Here is a 20,216-nt window from a genome sequence, read left to right on the forward strand (position 1 = left end):
CGTAGGAAATCATGTCTGTCAAGCTTGATTCAGTTTTTTGAAGAAGTAACAAAGATTGCTGAGGGCAGAGTGGTAGACGTGATCTGTATGGACTTGAGTAAGGTGTTCGACAAGGGTCTCCAGGGGCACTGGTTAGCAGTGTTAGATCTCATGGAATACAGGGAGACCTAGCCATTTGGATACAGAACTGGCTCAAAGGTGGAAGACAGAGGGTGGTGGTGGAGGGTAGTTTTTCAGACTGGAGGCCTGTGACCAGTGGAGTGCCACAAGATTCTGTGCTGGGTCCTCTACTTTTCATCATTTTATATAAAAGATTTGGATGTGAGCATAAGAGGCACAGTTAAAAGTTTACAGATGACACCAAAATTAAAGGTGTAGTGGCCAGCGAAGAAAGTTACCTCGGATTACAATGGGATCTTGATCAGATGGGTCAGTGGGCTGAGAAGTGGCAGATGGAGTTTAATTCAGATAAATGCGAGGTGTTGCAATTTGAGAAAATAAATCTTAGCAGAAGTTATATTCATAATGGTCCTAAGGAATGTTGCTGAGCAAAGAGTGCAGGTTCATAGCTCCTTGAAAGTAGAGTCGCAGGTATATAGGATAGTGAAGAAGGCATTTGGTATGCTTTCCTTTATTGGTCAGAATATTGAGTACAGGAGTTGGGAGGTCATGTTGTGGCTATACAGGACATTGGTTAGGCTACTTTCAGAATATTGTGTGGAATTCTGGTTGTGAAACTTGAAAGGGTTCAGAAAAGATTTGCAAGAATGTTGCTAGGGTATGAGGATTTGAGCTACAGGGAGAGACTGAATAGGCTGGGGCTGTTTTCCCTGGAGCGTCAGAGATTGAGGGGTGACCTCAGAGGTTTATAAAATCATGAGGGGCATGGATAGGATAAATAGACAAGGTCTTTTCCCTGGGGTCGGGGAGTCAAGAACTAGAGGGCATTGGTTAAGGGTGAGGGGGGAAAGATATAAAAGTGACCTGCAGGGCAACTTTTTCACATAGAGGGTGGTACGGGTATGGAACGAACTGTCAGAGGAAATGGTGGAGGCTAGTACAATTGCAATAATTAAGAGGCATTTGGATAGGTATATGAAAAGGAAGAGCATGGAAGGATATGGGCCAGGTGTTGGCAGGTGGGTCTAGATTGGGTTGGGATATCTGGTCGGGTTGGACCGAAGGGTCTGTTTCCATGCTGTACATCTCTGACTCTATGACTAGAGGGTGAAAGGCACCTAGAACATTCTCCCTGAAAGGCTAGCAGAGGCAGAACCTTTTACTGTGTTTGGGGAAAAAACATTGGGTGTCTGCTTGAAAGTCTATGGTTACAGACCTAAGGCAGGATTATGCTGGGCAACAGGCATGATAGTTGAATGGTCTACTTTTTGTGTTATACGTTTTCTATGATAATGACTTTACTCCTCAACAAAACATTCTGGTAACTTCTTAAGCTGCTGCATGGACATTTGAGGTCCATGCATAACAGCAGCTGCTTGTGAAAGTTGAAAGTCATTCCATTGACATGCCAGTTGATGTATGGAGCTTCCCATAATTCAATTGTGGTTTAATTGGTGTCACATGAGTTCGAAGTTTGTGTTCTCAAATCCCACTCCAGAAACTTAAGCCTAAGTTCCACCCTAACTTTCCACTTAGAGAGATACTAAACCTGGGTCCTATTTGATTTCTCAGATGGTTGAATAAAATCATGGACGTGGTTTGTAGCATAGCAGTAGACTTTACCCCAGTGTCCTTGCTGAAATTTACTTATTCCTTTATCCACATCATTGAAAGCTGGCCACATTGGTGTTTGTGGAAGCTTACTGTGTTCAAATTTGGTGCTGTTTCCTAGATTGCAACAGAATCAAAACTTGTGGTGCTGGAAAAGCACAGCAGGTCAGGTAGCAATCAAGGAGCAGGAGGGTTGATGTTTAGGGAACATAGAGGGGGTGGGGCTGAGAAATGAGTAGGGGATGGAGCTGGGGCTGGAGGGGAAGACAGGTGTGATGGGATGGTGATAGGTGGATGCAGGTGGGAGGTAATTGTGATGAGATGGTGGAGTGGATAGGTGGGAAGGAAGACTGACAGATAGCTTTACAACGCAGAGGTTGAACCCCTCTGGCAATTAAAACCAAACACCCAGAAAAGCCTGCCTCTCCTCGTAATCTGTTAAGTGAGTGAGTGAATGAAAGAGAACTCCTAACTTCGGCTATTTAAAGAAAAATAACAATTTATTTTCCTAACTTGAATAGTGAACACTAAACAACCCTAAGCCCTTTTTTCTTAACTAATTACTATCTGTCCTCAACCCAAAAAAAAATGCTGCTGCAATAACGCAATTATTAACGGAATGGGACTATTTGACGCCGCCCTTTTGGTTCCGATCATTTGGCCCCGTCGTTTTGGAGCTCATTACTTTGGCACTGAGCTGTTTTGGTGCCAGTACATATAGATAACCATCGCGTGAAAATTTTGATTTGTCTCTTGCTTAGAATGTTTTCAGCCATTCCTGGTATGGGCTCTACAAGAAAATAGAAAGAAAATTGTATTACAGCTTTCCAGTGTGAAGACAGAAGGGCTTAAGTATAATTAAGGTATTAGATGACCATTAACAATTGTTAAATGAGAAAATGATTACAAAAGGAGATTTGAATCTACAGCGGATCATTACAGCTTTGACTATCAACTCTTGCTAGTTGAGAAAATTACATCGGGTCATTAGTCATCCTCTCTTCTTTAACCAAACAAGACTTTTTAAATTCTGAATTGGCGCCAAAGCAGTTTAGAGCCAAAACAGGGCCAAATGGGTGGTGCCAAAATGTACCCGACCCAATTATTAAACATTGTTAACTTCATTTCTCAAAAGTCCATACAGGTGGTCTTCTCTCCCTTCAGCCTACCTTCCTCCTCTTCTCCACTCTGCTGCCTTCTCCCTGCATCTTCTTTCTCCTTTTTACTGCTTTTTCTAGTGCCGCCCTATCTTTTTGAGAGCAAGATGTTAGATGGGCAGTTAGCTCTCTGGCTCTATGGCAGTTGCTCTGACTAAATTTTCAAAATGCCTTGGTTTTAGATCCCCCGACATCATACCTTCTCGTAGGTCCAATATTGTCAATACAGTAAATTCAAACTCAATTGGGTTTTAGTATCCTGAGCATAATTTAAAGTAATTGGTTAAGTTTGAATTGTCAAAACTGCAACCAAAACTCCGGTATCCATTAAACAGCCAGTTGTTACCTGTACCAGCCTGTCTTTTGGCTGTTCTGTTAGGTAGACGTGACTGTCCTTTATTTTTAATTTAAAAATTCAGAAAACACTTTCTAAAAGTGGACCTATGCCCTTCCAACTTCGTAACAGGACAAGCCAAGAGGGCGGTGCCGGGTTGGATCTGGGATGAGGTGAAGGGAAGCATGGTTTGGAAACCGGTGAAGTCAGTGTTTTTGCCATGTGGTTGTAGGGTTCCAAGGTGGAAGATGAGGCATTCTTCCTCCAGATGGCAGGTGACTTTGATTTGATGGTGGAGGAGGCATGCCATTGGAGGGGTATGATGGGAAGTTGAAGTGGTTGGCCTCAGGTGGGATTGTTTGCTCTTCTCTACATCAGGGAGACAGGATGCCAACTTGTGAAGTGGTTCAGGAACATCTCTGCATGCACAAACAACTCCATTGCCTCTGGTCAGCTACTTCAACTCTCCTCTCATTTCCCACAAGCACATGCAAATCCTGGGCCTCCTCCACCTCTAAATCAAAGCCAACTGATAACAGGAGGAAGAATGCCTCATCTTTTGCTTCGGGACCCTACAACTACACAGCATCAAATATTGACTTCACCAGTTTCCAAATCTTCCCTCCCCCATCTCATCCCAGATCCAACCCTCCAACCCAGTACCACCCTCTTGACCTGTCCTACCTGCCATCTTCCTTGCCACCTGTCCACTCTACCGTCCCCACCAACCGATCACAATTACATCCCACCTACTTCCCACCTCCACTCCCCCTATTTTTCTCTCAGCCCCTTTCCCCTCCATATTGCTAGAAATGCCGACTCTTCTGCTCCTCGGATGCTGCCTGACCTGCTGTGCTTTTCCAGCACCACATTTTTTAACACATACTCCAGCATCTGCAGTCCTCACTTTCTCCTGTGATGTAACAGAAACTATGTTTACTTCTAAACTGTTTGGGATGAGCTGCTATTGTGAAAGGTGATGTCTGGATCCAAGATTATTACTTAAGAACTATAAAATCTCTAAGGCCCTGGTCTAGCTTTTCTAGTCTCTCTGCCTAACTGTAATCCCTCATTCCTGTGGTGTTCTAGTAAATCCCTTCGCTCTGTGGTATTGACAGAAGTGCAGGAGCCCTGAAGTGATCACTGCTGACATCTGTGTTAAAAATCTCTCAACACCAGGTTATAGTCCAACAGGTTTAATTGGAAGCACTAGCTTTTGCAGCGCCGCTCCTTCATCAGTTGGTTGTAGATTACACCATTGTAAGACACAGCATTTATAGCAAAAGTTTAGTGTGATGTAACTGAAATTATACATTGTAAAATACACTCTCAACCACCACCCCAGACAGACAGACAGAGGCACGCGCACACAGTTTGTGGGGTGAATTTGTACTTGCAGAGGTACATTGTATTTTGCTCAAAAACTGCATGAATCCATGTAAGACTCTGTTAACTCACCTTTTAGATTAGAATCAGTTTAAACGTTATGACACAGACAGGGAACACACGGGCTAACACCTTCAACATCTTAACATATTATCTGGCTGACACCAATTGCTAGTTAACCTGAGAATGTAACTTTTTAAACAAAGTTCTGTGATTTACATATGAAAGAAGTGAAACTATCATGGTCATTCTAACAGATGAGACTCAACAAACAATCAAGGTATTTTTTCAATGTATAATTTCAGTTACATCACATTGTAAACTTTTGCTATTTATACTCCACAACCACCTGATGAAGAAGCGACCCTCCAAAAGCTAGTGCTTCCAATTAAACCTGTTGGACTATAACCTGGTGTTGTGTGATTTTTAGTTTTGTACACCCCAGTCCAACACTGGCATCTCCAAATCATGCTGACACCTAATCACTCATTTACAAAGGTTTAGTCTGACTTTGTTGCTTTTGTGTGCTGTATGTATATAATGTCAAGATCCCACCTTCCTTTAGCGCTCATCTTAACTTGTGGAGGTATCTTCAAGGTTTGTTTCTACATCCTAAATGCCTCTGGTCCTACTTCACTTTCAATTTGTGCCATTTAGTTGAACGTACCTTTCCTGGTTCTTAACATAGAAAAATACAGCGCAGTACAGGCCCTTTAGCCCACGATGTTGCGCCGACCCCAAGCCCACCTAACCTACACTAGCCCACTATCCTCTATATGCCTATCCAATGCCCATAATGAGGGAGAGTCCGCCACTGCTACTGGCAGGGCAATCCATGAACTCACGACTCGCTGAATAAAGAATCTACCCCTAACATCTGTCCTATACTTACCTTCCCTTAATTTAAAGCTATGCCCCCTATTAATCGCTGACTCCATGTGTGGAAAAAGGTTCTCATTGTCAACCCTATCTAAACCCCTAATCATCTTGTACACCTCTATCAAGTCACCCCTAAACCTTCTTTTCTCCAATGAAAACAGCCCCAAGTGCTCAGCCTTTCCTCATACGATCTTCCTACCATACCAGGCAACATCCTGGTAAACCTCTTCTGCACCCGTTCCAGTGCCTCCACATCCTTCCTATATTATGGTGACCAAAACTGCACGCAATACTCCAGATGCGGCTGCACCAGAATCTTATACAACTGCAACATGACCTCATGTTGAACAAGGGAACCACATCTGCTATCCTCCAGTCTTCTGGCACTATTCCTGTAGACAACGAGGACACAAAAATCAAGGCCATTGGCTCTGCAATTTCCTCCCTTGCTTCCCAGAGAACCCTAGGATAAATGCCATCAGGCCCAGTGGACTTATCTATTTTCATCCTTTCCAGAATTTCCAACACCTCTTCCCTACATACCTCAAAGCCATCCATTCTAATTAATTGTGACTCGATATTCACATCGGCAACAATGTCCTGTTCCTGAGTGAATACTGACGAAAAGTATTAATTCAGTGTCTCTCCAATCTCTTCAGCCTCCACACACAACTTCCCACAACCATCCTTGACTGGACCTATTCCTACCCTAGTCACTTTTCCTCGGATGCTGCCTGAACTGCTGTGCTTTTCCAGCACCACTAATCCAGAATGTGGTTTCCAGCATCTGTAGCCATTGTTTAAACCTGTAATATAACCTTATTCACCAGCCTACCATGTGGAACTTCATCAACATCTACACTCTGCCTTCATCAATCTTCTCTGTCACGTCTTCAAAAAAATCAATCAAGTTAATGAAGCATAACTTCCCTTGCAGAAAACCATGTTGGCTATCCCTAATCAGTCCTTATCTTTCCAAAGGCATTTACATCCTCTCCTTCAGAATCTCCTCCAACAGCTCACTGGTCTATACTTCCCTGGCTTTTCCTTATAGCCTTTCTTAAATAATGGCATTACATTAGCCAACCTCCAGTCTTCCAGCATCTAACACAAATATCTCAGCAAGGGGTCCAGCAATTTGTTCCTTGCTTTTCATAAAGTTCTGAGATACACCTAACCAGGTCCCGGTGATTTATCTACCTTTAAGACCTCCAGCATCTCTCATTCTGGAATATGAACTCTTTCAAGACATCACTATTTATTTTCCCAAGTTCCCTAGCTTTCATGTCCTCCTCCACAGTAAATACTGACGTGAAATATTCATGTAGTATCTCACCAGCCTCCTGTGATTCCACACAAAGCTGGCCATGTTTATCTTTAAGGGTCTATAATCTGTCCATAGTTACTCATTTCCTCTTTATGTATGGAATCTCTTTTCATTAACTCCATTTTCCAAGGCTATCTCGTGTTCCCTTTTTGCCCTCCTGATTTCCCTCTAAAGTATACTCCTACTGCTCTTAGACCCTTACACTCAAACCCAGCTATCTACACCTGACATATGTTTTTCTTGACCAAAGCCTCAATTTCTTCAGTCATCAAGCATTTCCTTACACCTACCAGCCTTGTCCTTCATATTAACAGGAATACACTGTCCCTGTGTTTGGCCCATATCCCTCTAAACCTTTTCCATTCATGTACCTAAGAGTCATATAACAGACCCTTAGGTTCAACTAGTCTAAGGATGCTGACCAGGCATCCTTATCTGACCTAAATCCAATAGCCAGCACTTAACCCATATCCCTCTAATCCCTTCCTATTTATAACCCATCCAGCTGCCCTTTCAATGTTGTAATTGTACCTGCCTCCACCACTTCCTCTGGCAGCTCGTTCCACACATCCAACGCCCTTGGTGAGAATAAGCTACCCCTCAGATCTTTATTAAATCTTTGCCCTCAGTTTTAGGCTCCTCTACTCCAGGGAAAAGACATTGTCTATTTAGCCTATCCATGCCCCTCATGATTTTATAAGCCTCTATAAGGTCACCCCTCCGTTTCTGATGCTCCAGAGAAAATAGCCCCAGTCTATTCAGTCCTTAACTCAAACCCTTCAACCCAGGCAACATCCTGGTAAATCTTTTCTGAATCTTTTCAAGTTTAACACCTCTTTCTATAGAAGGGCAACACTCCCCAGGACCTTACCATTAAGTGTATAAGTCCTGCCCTGATTTGTGTTTCCAAAATGCAGCACCTCTCATTTATCTAAATTAAACTCCATCTGCCAATTCTCAGCCCATCGAAACAAGGATCCATTGTACTCTGAGGTAATCAGAGTACATTACACCAATAATTCCAAAATTGTTTTTTAAATGTTGCTGACCTGCAGAAATTTTCTAGCAGTTTCTGTTTTTGTCTCGGAACTGCAGTGTCCGTAATTCTTTTGGTGTTTTTGTTTTTTTATTTACCTGTGAAAACCATCAGCTTGCCTTTGTGATGGCCCATGAGGAGTTTGTTCAGGTCAGGAAGTGTTGTCACTTAATTCTGGAGACCTGCTCGATGTTGGCCAACTCTCCGAAGACCTTGTCCCTCAGCTGTCAGAAGGAAATGGTGGATTTGTGGCTGGCAGCCATGGCATTCATCATAATCTTGCCCAGGTTGAGGCCAGCCCCCATAGCCTCCAGCGGGCAGAGCTCCTGTTCATCAGGCTGCACCAGGTAACACTGCTTAATAGTGAGCTTCCAGACAAGGATCTTGGAGGCCCCCCAGGCCTGGAGGTTGCTGCCCACCCTCAGGATGATCATCTTGAACTACGCAAGGTAGAGCAGAAGCAGATGTAGCAGGCAGCTGACCCCCGGGGCAAGGAGACACAGGGGAGCTACAGCAGCACTTTCCAGTCTGAAAAATAAATGTCACCCACTCTATATTTTTTGTCTCTTAAGCACTTTTGTGTCTTTGCTATAGTCCATTTGATCTCATGGGTTTAAACTTGCTCATGAATAATCTGTCATACCTTTTGCAAGTTATTTGCTTGTCAACCATATTTCTACTGTTCGCATTCTGTTATTTCAAAGAATTTGATCAAGTTAATCAAGCAGGATTTTCCATCAACATAATTGTGCTGATTTTCAGTTACAACCCTACACTTTCCAAAATCCTAATTAATTTTGCCCTCATTTTTCTAAGTTTTAGATGTTTGGCAGATGTTTGGATGTTTAACTGACTGACAGGTTTATTCTTCTCCTGGTTTGCACCATTCCCATATTCAATTTGATTTATTGTAGAGTGAAAAGTTTTTTGTTTTGCAAGCAGTGCAGGCAGATCATGTCCAACAAGGACATACAGATCATAGGGTGCTTAGACAGAGCAAGGTGTACAAAGTTATCACTGCACAGGTAGTGCACAAAGCAGGATCAACATCAGCAAGATTAACATTATTTGAGGGAGATCCAAGATGGTGACTATCTGAAAGGTCTGCCCTGCTGAGCTCTGTACCACAACTCTGGCGAAGTGTGCTTTTACCCTCCCCACCTAAGTTATTTCAGAAAAATTCGATAATTCTGTTCGCAGTAGCGTAAGAGATAGGTGACTGTTTGAATGTGACACACATCTCTTTTTTTTTGTTCTTGCAGTGTGCTGATGTTTTATGACCATGTAGAGCTGTCATTTGCTGACAACCCATTGGAGGCTTTCAAAGGTTCAAAGAAGGGAACTGTTTACCTGATGCCATACCAAGTAAGTAACATTGCACCTTCCAAATGTCTGAAATGGTGATCAGCACTTGTGCTTGTTCTTATTTGACAAAAAGCCAGTCCATTTAGTCACATATCACTGACAGTCACCACCTATCAGTATACAACTTAAAATAGAAAATGTACTTTATGTATCAGGATTTAGAGCCAGCCTAGATTTAATGGCATCAAAGTCTTTTGGTTTGAAACTGGACACAAATCAGCACAAAATGCTATATGTAGTGACATACCTCTGCCCACCAATACTGTATTCATGTTATGTGACCAAGCCTGTATTCACTAGTTGCGACTGCATTGCTTGTGTGTTCACCAGTCAGGGTGAACATATCATCATGTATCTGTGCCCTCAGCAATGTCAGAGCTGTACAGCTTCACCTGGATTAAATTTTGTTTCTCATACCCTATGCTGCACTGCTTTCCTGTTTCTGTGCTTTCCAGGTTGTATTTGTGGCAAAAGATAGCAGAGATGCACTGAAATCCTTCACAATGCCATTTTACCTGATGAAAGGCTGTGAGATCAAACAGCCAGTGCTTGGGCCAAATTACATCAAAGGAACTATCAAAGCTGAGCCAAATGGTACGTGGGAGAAAGAATATTTTAGCAGTGGTCCTGTGTAAATATTGAGAAACTTCTGAAATAGTCCACCTCCTTTTATTTACTTCAGTTAGAGGTAGGAATGAATGATGAGGAGATTCAGGACTGTGTTATTACATTGAACTGTCACCAAATCCAGCTCACTGCCATCTCATTGGATTCTGCACATTAGCACAGTGGACTCACTAGATTTGGAGCAGGGTCAACATGCTGTATCCTTTCTAGGACTAGCAGTGGATTAACGTGCTCTACTTGCCCTACATCTTGCATTGCCTTACTGTATGGAGAGTAGTAAGTTAATACTGCTTCTCACTGATTTTTGCATTGGATTAGAATGTTTCCACCGAGTGGATATAATTGTATCTCCTCCAAGACCAGATAATAGAAAACAGGCTGACAACATAAAGGCAGTGGATGGTTCAGCAGAGTTGGAGAGATTAGATTAGATTACTTAGTGTGGAAACAGGCCCTTCGGCCCAACAAGTCCACACCGACCCGCCGAAGCGCGACTCACCCATACCCCTACATTTACCCCTTACCTAACTCTACAGGCAATTTAGCATGGCCAATTCACCTGACCCGCACATCTTTGGACTGTGGGAGGAAACCGGAGCACCCGGAGGAAACCCATGCAGACATGGGGAGAACATGCAAACTCCACACTGTCAGTTGCCTGAGTCGGGAATTGAACCCGGGTCTCAGGCGCTGAGAGACAGCAGTGCTAACCACTGTGCCACCGTGCCGCCCACGGTGAGGGAGAACTGGATATCATTTAACATTGACTATCACTGAGAAACGACATTTTGTTGAAGCTTTTCATCTTGCACTCATCAGGACAATTCACAAGAATACCACTAATGGGAAACCAATTTACTACATGAGAAGAAACTGCTGATTGGTTGGCACGTGGGCTCTAATTGGTAGTGGTGTTACCATGGAAAATGCACCAGTTAGATGATAACTAACCGATAACTGCTAGGCTTTGCTTAAAGTTTAAACCAAACAGGTTAACTTTAATTTGTCAAGGCATTGCCTTGATAAATGAACCAGTGAATAGTGTCACTTATTTTAAGTTGAAACAGGCGTGGTGTGTACATTGTTATTTCTGCCTGAAAAGAATAAGTCCCAAGTGTTAGTACATGTAGCTTCCATTACAGTCAACTATGCAGTTGATCGATTTTTCTGATACAGTACTGCATATTGTGCAAACTTGTGAACGTTCCCATGGCTGTCACTTTGATCCCTAAAATGTTCCCAATTTGCCTCCAATTACCCTGGAAGAGTAATGTCACAAAAATTGAGCAGCAGGTGAAACGGTTTTTTGCTGCTACACAGTAGCAATGAATGGTGTTTACCACTATCTGGATGTTGGCAAAACATGCATGGAGTCTAACATTAGATGTAATTTTATGATCAGTTAATTATTTGCTCAATAATCCTGGGTGTGCAATAATTGTGCTAAAAGAAAGTTTAGGATCATTAGTCTGGCTCAAGTTGAATTGAATTGAATTTGTCACATGTACTGAGCCATAGTGAAAAGCTTTTGTCTTGCGAGCACTTCAGGCAGATCCACACAGTTCAGTAGCATAGATAAGTAAATAATAGGTAAACAGCAAAAACAAAAACACAGGTATAGGCGAACATTAAGACTTTGAGTCCGTTCAGTATTCTAACAACAGTAGGGCAGAAACTGTTGCGAAACCGGCTGGTGCGTGTGTTCAGGCTTCTGTATCTTCTCCCCGATGGTAGAGGTTGTAGAAAAACATTGCCAGGGTGGGATGGATCTTTGAGAATGCTGGCAGCCTTTCCTTGACAGTGGGGCTGGTAGATGGATTCTATAGATGGGAGGTTGACCTTTGTGATTGTCTGGGCCGAGTTCACCGCTCTCTGTAACTGACTCCGATCTTGAATGGTACAGTTGCCATACCAGGTGGTGATACATCCAGACAGAATGCTCCCGATGGTGCACCTATAAAAGTTGGCAAGGGTATTTGCTGTCGTGCCAAATTTCCTCAGCTGCCTGAGGAAGAAGAGATGTTGGGCCTTTGTAACCAGTATGCCCATATGAAGAGTCCAAGAAAGCTTGTTGTGGATGACCACTCCCAGCAGCTTGACACTCTCCACTCGTTCCGCCTCTGTGCTGTTAATGTGTAGGGGGTCACGAGTAACATCCTGCCGAAAGTCAATGAGTTCCTTGGTTTTGCTGGCATTGAGAGCTAGGTTGTTCTCAGTGCACTATTTTTCTAGGGCTTCCACCTCCCTAATCTGTTTCGTCACCATCTGAGATTCAACTGACTATGGTGGTGTCATCAGCGAACTTGTAAATGGCATTAGTTTGGTATTTGGTGACATAGTCATGGGTATACAACGAGTAGAGTAGGGGGCTGAGTATGCACCAATGGGGGGGGCTCCAGTGTTGAGTGTTATTGGGGATGAAATATTGCCCCCAATCTTCACTGATTGTGGCTTGTGGGTCAGGAAACTGAGGATCCAGTTGCAGAAAGTGGAACTTAGTCTGAGGTCACTAAGTTTAGTAATCAGTCTCGAGGGGATAATAGTGTTGAAGGCCAAACTGTAGTCAATGAGTAGGATTCTTGCGTAGCTGTTCTTGGTGTCAAGTTGTTTTAGGGAGGAGTGAAGGGCAAGTGATTTGGCATCTGATGTGGATCTGTTGGTTTTATAAGCAAATTGGAGTGGGTTAAGAGTAGTGGGGAGGCTGGATTGATTAATGCCAGCTTTTCAAACCATTTCATGCCCACCGAAGTTAGGGCCTCTGGGCGGTAGTCATTGAGACATGCTGCATGAGCCTTCTTAGGCACAGGGATGATGCTGGCCCTCTTGAAACAGGCAGGGACAGGGCCTGCTGCATGGAGAGGTTGAAGGTGTCCGAGAAGACGTCTGCCAGTTGATCTGCACGTGCTCTGAGTGCACAGCTTGGTTCGTCAGGACTTGTCAGAATAGGTGTTACCTCTCCACTGAAGTTCTGCTCAAAGTAAATGTTCTGCTCAAAATGAAGGCATTGAGACGATCTGCGAGAGACATGTCATTGTCTGCTATCTTGCACTGCTCTTTTTTAGAATCCTGTGATGTCATTCAGTCCTTGCCATAGTCACTGGGTGTCTGTCTAGTCTCTAGTTTGGATCAGTATTGATCCTTAGCTGTCTTAATAGCTCTGTGAAAGTCATACTTAGATTCCTCATATTTGAGTAGGTGTCCTGATCTGAAAGCCTCACCTGGTTTTTAGCAGGTTCTGTATGTGATTAAATTGATGTGGCACAATTATTTGTTTTGGAAGCTGCATATTAACACTATGACCTTTGTTCATTGTCCTGATAAATGCAAGGTGAAAAGCTTAGAAAAATATCCTTTTTCCTTTTAAACAATACTCCATTCTGAGCTGTACCAAATGGTTATCAGTAGCATTCTTCATGTGGAATCTAAGCATATGTCTTTAGATGTTTCCAAGGTACAGTATGTATATAAAGAAGAGGGAGATTGATATGTAATTACATTAAAGATAATATACAGGGATGGGAAGCCATTGTTGAGAGTGCCTAGATATCATGGCTGTGCTGAAGGAGAGCACTATGGAGGACTTAAACAGTGAGGCAATATGGGCAGAGCTCAGAAATAGGAAGGGTGCGGTAACAATGTTGGGGCTGTACTACAGGCCTCCCAACAGCCAGTGTGAGATAGAGGTGAAAATATGTAAACAGATTATGGAAAGATGTCGGAGCACAGAGTGGTGGTGTTGGGAGATTTCAATTTTCCCAACATTGACTGGGATTCACTTAGTGTTAGAGGCTTAGATGGAGCAGAATCTGTAAGGAGAATCCAGGAGGCTTTTAGAGCAGTATGTAAATAGTCCAATTCTGGAAGAGGCCACGCAGGTGGTTGAAGTTTTGGTAGGGGATAACTTTGGGAATTGTGATCACAATTCTATATCTTTGAGAACACTCTCGTCTTTGTCCAAGAGTAGTCCTAAAGGCAGAGAGCTAAATTTGGTTGGGGGGACAATTATAGCAAAATTTGGCAGGAGCTCGGGAATGTGGATTGGGAGCAGCTGTTTGAAGGTAAATCCACATTTGGTATGTGGTAGGCTTTCAGAATGCAGGACAGATGTCGCTGTGAAAACAAGGAATAGAAATGGCGAGAATAGGGAACCAGGGATGACAAGTGAAATTGTGAAACTAGCTAAGAGGAAAAAGGAAGTATACACAAGGTCTCGGTGACTGAAAACAGGTGAAGCTTTGGAAGAATATCAGGAAAGTAGGACCAATCTGAAATGAGGAATTAAGAGGGTCAAAAGGGGTCATGAAATATCTTTAGCAAACAGGGTGAACAAAAGTCTCAAAGCCTTTTATACATATATAAGGAGCAAGAGGGTAACTAAAGAAAGGGTTGGCCCACTTGAGGAAAGGGCCAAAGGAGGAAAGTTATGGGTGGAATCAGAAAATGGGATAGATTCTTAATGAGTTCTTTGTGTCAATATTGACCGAGGAGAGGAACATGATGGTTGAGGTTAGGGATAGATGTTTGATTACTGTAGTTCAAGTTGGCATAAGGAGGGAGGAAGTGTTGGGTATTCTAAAAGGCATTAGAGTGGACAAGTCCCCAGGTCCGAATGGGACTTATCCCATGTTACTGAGGGAAGTGAGAGCAGAAATAGCTGGGGCCTTAACAGATATCTTTGCAGCATTCTTGTACGTGGGTGAAGTCCTGGAGGACTGGAGAATTAGAACATAGAACATAGAAAAATACAGCGCAGTACAGGCCCTTCGGCCCTCGATGTTGCGCTGATCCAAGCCCACCTAACCTACACTAGCCCACTTTCCTCCGTATGCCTATCCAATGCCTGTTTAAATGCCCATAAAGAGGGAGAGTCCACCACTGTTACTGGCAGGGCATTCCATGAACTCATGACTCGCTGAGTAAAGAATCTACCCTGAACATCAGTCCTATACCTACCACCCCTTAACTTAAAGCTATGCCCCCTCATAATAGCTGACTCCATGTGTGGAAAAAGGTTCTTATGGTCAACCCTATCTAAACCCCTAATCATCTTGTACACCTCTATCAAGTCACCCCTAAACCTTCTTTTCTCCAATGAAAACAGCCCCAAGTGCCTCAGCCTTTCCTCATACGATCTTCCTACCATATCAGGCAACATCCTGGTAAACCTCCTTTGCACCCGTTCCAGTGCCTCCACATCCTTCCTATAGTATGGCGACCAAAACTGCACACAATACTCCAGATGCGGCTGCACCAGAGTCTTATACAACTGCAACATGACCTCAGGACTCCGGACCTCAATTCCTCTACCAATAAAAGCCAGTACGCCATATGCCTCCTTCACAGCAACTTTCAGAGATCTGTGTACATGGACACCAAGATCCTTCTGCTCATCCACACTACCAAGTATCCGACCATTAGCCCAGTACTCCATCTTCTTGTTACTCTTGCCAAAGAGAATCACTTCACACTTAGCTACATCGAACTCCATTTGCCACCTTTCTGCCCAGCTCTGCAGCTTATCTATATCCCGGTGTAACCTGTCACATCCTTCCTCACTGTCAACAACTCCACTGACTTTCGTATCATCTTCAAACTTGCTCACCCAACCTTCTAGCCCCTCCTCCAGGTCATTTATAAAAATGACAAACAGCAACGGTCCCAAAACAGATCCTTGCGGAACACCACTAGTAACTGCACTCCAAGATGAACCTTTACCATCAACTACTACCCTCTGTCTTCTTCCAGCCAGCCAATTCCTAATCCAAACCTCCAACTCACCCTCAATGCCATACCTCCGTATTGTTTGCAGTACCCTACCATGGGGAACCTTATCAAACGCCTGACTAAAATCCATATACACCACATCAACCGCTTTACCCTCGTCCACCTCCTTAGTCACCTTCTCAAAGAATTCAATAAGGTTTGTGAGGCACGACCTGCCCTTCACAAAACCACGCTGACTATCCTTGATCACATTATTCCTATCCAGATGTTCATAAATCCTATCCCTTACAATTCTCTCTAAGACTTTGCCCACAACAGAGGTAAGACTCACCGGCCTATAGTTACTAGGGTTATCCCTACTCCCCTTCTTGAACAAGGGAACCACATTTGCTATCCTCCAGTCTTCTGGCACTATTCCTGTAGACAACGAGGACATAAAAATCAAGGCCAATGGCTCTGCAATCTCCTCCCTTGCTTCCCAGAGAATCCTAGGATAAATGCCATCAGGCCCAGTGGACTTATCTACATTTACCCTTTCCAGAATTTCCAACACCTCTTCCCTACATACCTCAAAGCCATCCATCTAATTAATTGTGACTCGATATTCACATCGGTAACAATGTCCTGTTCCTGAGTGAATACTGACGAAAAGTATTCATTCAGTGTCTCTCCAATTTCTTCAGCCTCCACACGCAACTTCCCACTACTATCCTTGACTGGACCTATTCCTACCTTTGTTAATGTCCCCTTGTTTAAGAAGGATAACAGGGAAAATCCAGGTAATTCGAGACCAGTGAGCCTGATGTCAGTGATAGGGAAGCTGCTGGAGAAGGTACTGAGGAATAGGATCTATTCCCCTTTGGAAAAAAATGGGCTTATCAGTGAGTGGCAGCATGGTTCTGTGCAGGGAAGGTCATGTCTTGCCAACTTAATATAATTCTTTGAGGAAGTGACAAAGTTGATTTTGGTGGGGGGAACTGCTGTAGATGTCATATACACAGACTTCAGTAAGGCATTCGATAAGGTTCTCCATGGTAGGCTGATGGAGAAAGTAAAGTTGCATGGGGTCCAGAGTGTATGTGCTAGGGAATAGAGAACTGGCTGGGCAGCAGGAGATGGAAGTAGTGGAAGGGGGTTTCTCAAAATGGAGAACAGAGACCAGCAGTGTTCCACAGGAATCTGTGCTGGGACCTCTGTTGTTTGTGATATTCATAAATGATCTGGCGGAAGGTTTCGGTGGTCTGATTATCAAATTTGCAGATGGCACTAAGATTGGTGGAGTAGCAGACATTGAAGAGGACTGTCTGAGAATGCAGCAGAATATATAGTTGGGGATTGGGTGGAGAAGTGGCAGATGGAGTTCAACCTGAGCAAATGCAAGGTGTTGTATTTTGGAAGATCCAATTCAAGAGCAAACTTTACGGTAAATGAAAAGCCTGGGGAAAATTGATGTAAAGTGACCTGGGTGTTCATTTCCACTATACCCTGAAGGTGGCAATGCAGGTTGATAGAGTGGTTAAGAAGGCATACAGCATGCTTTACTTCATCAAATGGGGTATCAAGTACTAGAGTTGGCAGGTCATGTCACAGTTGTATAGGACTTGAATCCAGCTACATTTGTAATATTGTGTACAGTTCTGTTTGCAAAAATTATCAAAAGGATGTGGATGCTTTGGAGAGAGTCAGTGTTAAAGTACAGATTTGAGATGGCCCAGGGAATCTCTTGTGGACTCAACCTGTAAACCTCTCTTGATTTTGTCCTGGAGATCGTACTCGTTGGTAGTCTGGAATAAAATAAAACTCTTACAGGTTAGTTTAATTTTAGTCACTCCTTTAATTACCAGTAACATCACTGTTACAACATAATACTGACACCTATAAGCTAAACTAACTAGGTTCTAATAACCCAGGAGAATAGGAAATAGCTCTTCCTTGAAGAGCCCTCGCAGGCTAATCTGCTGTACTGTCACAAACAGGCTTCCTTTATACAAAATGTTTACAAAAAACACTGCATGTTCTTAATTAAACAGGTAACAGTGAAAGACAATAATTCGTAAGGAAGAGAATTGACAGATCTGTGTGCGCTTGACTGATCACTCCTACAGGCCTTGAACTAACACGGTGGCACAGTGGTTAGCACTGCTGCCTCACAGCGCTAGAGACCTGGGTTCAATTCCCACCTCAGGCAACTGACTGTGTGGAGTTTACATGTTCTCCCCGTGTCTGCATGGGTTTCCTCCGGGTGCTCTGGTTTCCTCCCACAGTCCAAAGATGTGTGGGTCAGGTGAATTGGCCATGCTAAATTGCCCGTAGTGTTAGGTAAGGGGCAAATGTAGGGGTACAGGTGGGTTGCGCTTCGGCGGGTCGGTGTGGACTTGTTGGGCCGAAGGGCCTGTTTCCACACTGTAAGTAATCTAATCTAAACTATCCATCAGGTGGGAAAAAACAAATCCAGCTGAGTTAGGCGTCTGCTATCGAGATAAGTTCCAACAAGGAAATGATGGAAGATGTCATAAAGTAACCTTGCACAGCTTGCATGTCTGATACCATTGTTTTATGAAATGGCTTCTTAGCAAGGAGGGCAAACTTTTTTTTGACCATACAATCGAATCTCTTCAATATTAGATTTAGAATAATTTTAAACTAGGAGCAGACTTCTGCTTTTAAGCACAGGATCACTGTACCTAAAGCTGAACTGTTACTGCAAGGTAGTATTTAAAATGATTAATTAGTCTCAAATTAAACATGCCTTCTTTTCAAGGTTGTGATGCAAATTCAAATAAGACACAAGATCTAACTAGTTCGAATTGACAGTGGGGCAGTCTTAGTCTATAAAACAGCAAGTAACTTAAAGCTTCATCAGTATTACCTTTTTTTACAGAGTTTGCATTTCATAACCAGAAATGGCTACTCAAATTTATCATAAAGTCTCAAAATGCAATTAAATTCAAATCATAGCAAGTAAGCACAAAGAGTTAATTTTCTACTGGCTTCAGCAGTCCCAGCACTAAAATTGTCTCTGTGGCCCCCCCACCCATATCTCTGTACACCCCCTTCTCTGGTGAGAACAGATGTCTTTCTCTTCAGTATAGCTTGGGTGCCCCCTTTTCTTTTCCCATGGCTTGACCCTCTCTGCCTGTCTATTTTCTACTGTGCAGGAAATGTGTTCTGTAATTTAACATTGTTTTGGCCTTAATGTTTAAGGACAAGTTTTAAGACTATAGACTTTCTCAAGAGACTATTCACCATGATCTTGCCTGGTATGGAGGGCACTAGCTATGAAAAGAGGTTTAGTAGATGTGGATTATTTTCATTAAAAAGACAGATGTTGAGGGGCGACCTGATTTGAGGTCTACAAAATCGAGAGGTGTAGACAGGGTGGATTGCAAGAAGCCTTTTCCCAGAGTAGGGGACTTGATTACTCGGGGTCAGGAGTTCAAGGTGAAAGGGAAAAATGTAAGGGAGATATGCGTGGAAAGTTCTTTACACAGAGGGTGGTGAGTGCCTGGGACGTGTTGCCAGCGGAGGTGGTAGAGGCTAGACAGATACATGAATGGGTAGGGAGCAAAGGGATACAAATCCTTAAATAGGTGACAGGTGTAGATAGTGCAGGCTTGGAGGGCCAAAGGGCCTGTTCCTGTGCTGTAATTTTGTTTGTTCTTTGTCTAGATAGATTAAAACAGAAGTTTTGTGCAGTTTCAATTGGCTGCATAAGGAACGGTGGTGCAGGCTGCAAAGGGGTTGAAAGACGAAACTGGATCATGCAGAATGGATATACGATGACTGTATTGATTGTGTGACAATCAGTAGTTAAATGGCTTCTAGGGTCCTTGAAGAATATTGTGAAGCAATGGAAGGAAGTCTGTTTCTAAAATAGAATAAATACTCCATAATATCAGTCCAGATGAGACAATGGGAGTATTTGAAGCATTTATTTTAGATTAGTTAAATTCTGATATGTTAGCCTGCAGTGCTTCTGATCAGATGGTGCTAATGGAATCCAGTCTTTTGGACAAGAGAGAATGTATTAAGGGTGTGGGTGGCTGGGGATAAAAGATTTGGGGAGATACTGGGTGGCAGTGGGACAGGATTGGCGTGAGGGCTATGGTCAAATAGTCCTTGAAGTAATGTCAGTTTTGATTGCTAAATTTGTTTTATTTCTGGAAAGCAAATGTTTGTGCATTAGTTTTGAGGAACCGGAGAAGCTTTTAAGAATCTGTTTTTCCCTTGCATTCTAATCATCATTCTATTCCACAGGAGGATGGGAAGGTTCTGCAACATTTAAGCTATCCTTCACCAGTGGAGGTGCCATTGAATTTGGACAGTTGATGTTACGTACAGCATCACAGGGTAGGGGTTCACTTACTTGCTCTGTGGGTCTCGGTTCAGTCTTTCCTGACTCCACAGTACCAGTCCCACTTGCTTTCCTTTTATAATTTGTCCACGTTCCTTTCTCCAAGCAAATGACTGAGATTCTGATCCCAGTGTGAGTAGTCAGTCCAGGTGTCTGAGACAAATTAGTGGGACAGGCCATAGAGATAATCCAGACTGACAGTTCGGAGTGGAAGAGATGCCGTCTTTCAGATAAGGCATTAAATAGATGTCCTGTCTTCTGTCCTTTGTGGCTGTAAAGGGATGCTATGGCACTAT

General features: G+C 43.2%; 1 protein-coding gene across 3 annotated transcripts in view; it reads left to right on the forward strand.

The window, feature by feature from the left end:
* The window catches only part of LOC132827698 (WW domain-binding protein 2-like), a 50,045-nt gene that overhangs the window by 4,908 nt on the left and 24,921 nt on the right, over positions 1-20,216 (forward strand). For all 3 annotated transcript variants that reach the window (XM_060844375.1, XM_060844373.1, XM_060844374.1), the window contains 3 exons: positions 9,113-9,215; positions 9,671-9,809; positions 19,824-19,916. In XM_060844375.1, the coding sequence (XP_060700358.1) occupies positions 9,113-9,215; positions 9,671-9,809; positions 19,824-19,916 (335 nt within the window). The remainder of the gene's footprint in view (positions 1-9,112; positions 9,216-9,670; positions 9,810-19,823; positions 19,917-20,216) is intronic.

This window comes from Hemiscyllium ocellatum, chromosome 25 (genome assembly GCF_020745735.1).
Source record: "Hemiscyllium ocellatum isolate sHemOce1 chromosome 25, sHemOce1.pat.X.cur, whole genome shotgun sequence".
Lineage (NCBI taxonomy): Eukaryota > Metazoa > Chordata > Chondrichthyes > Orectolobiformes > Hemiscylliidae > Hemiscyllium > Hemiscyllium ocellatum.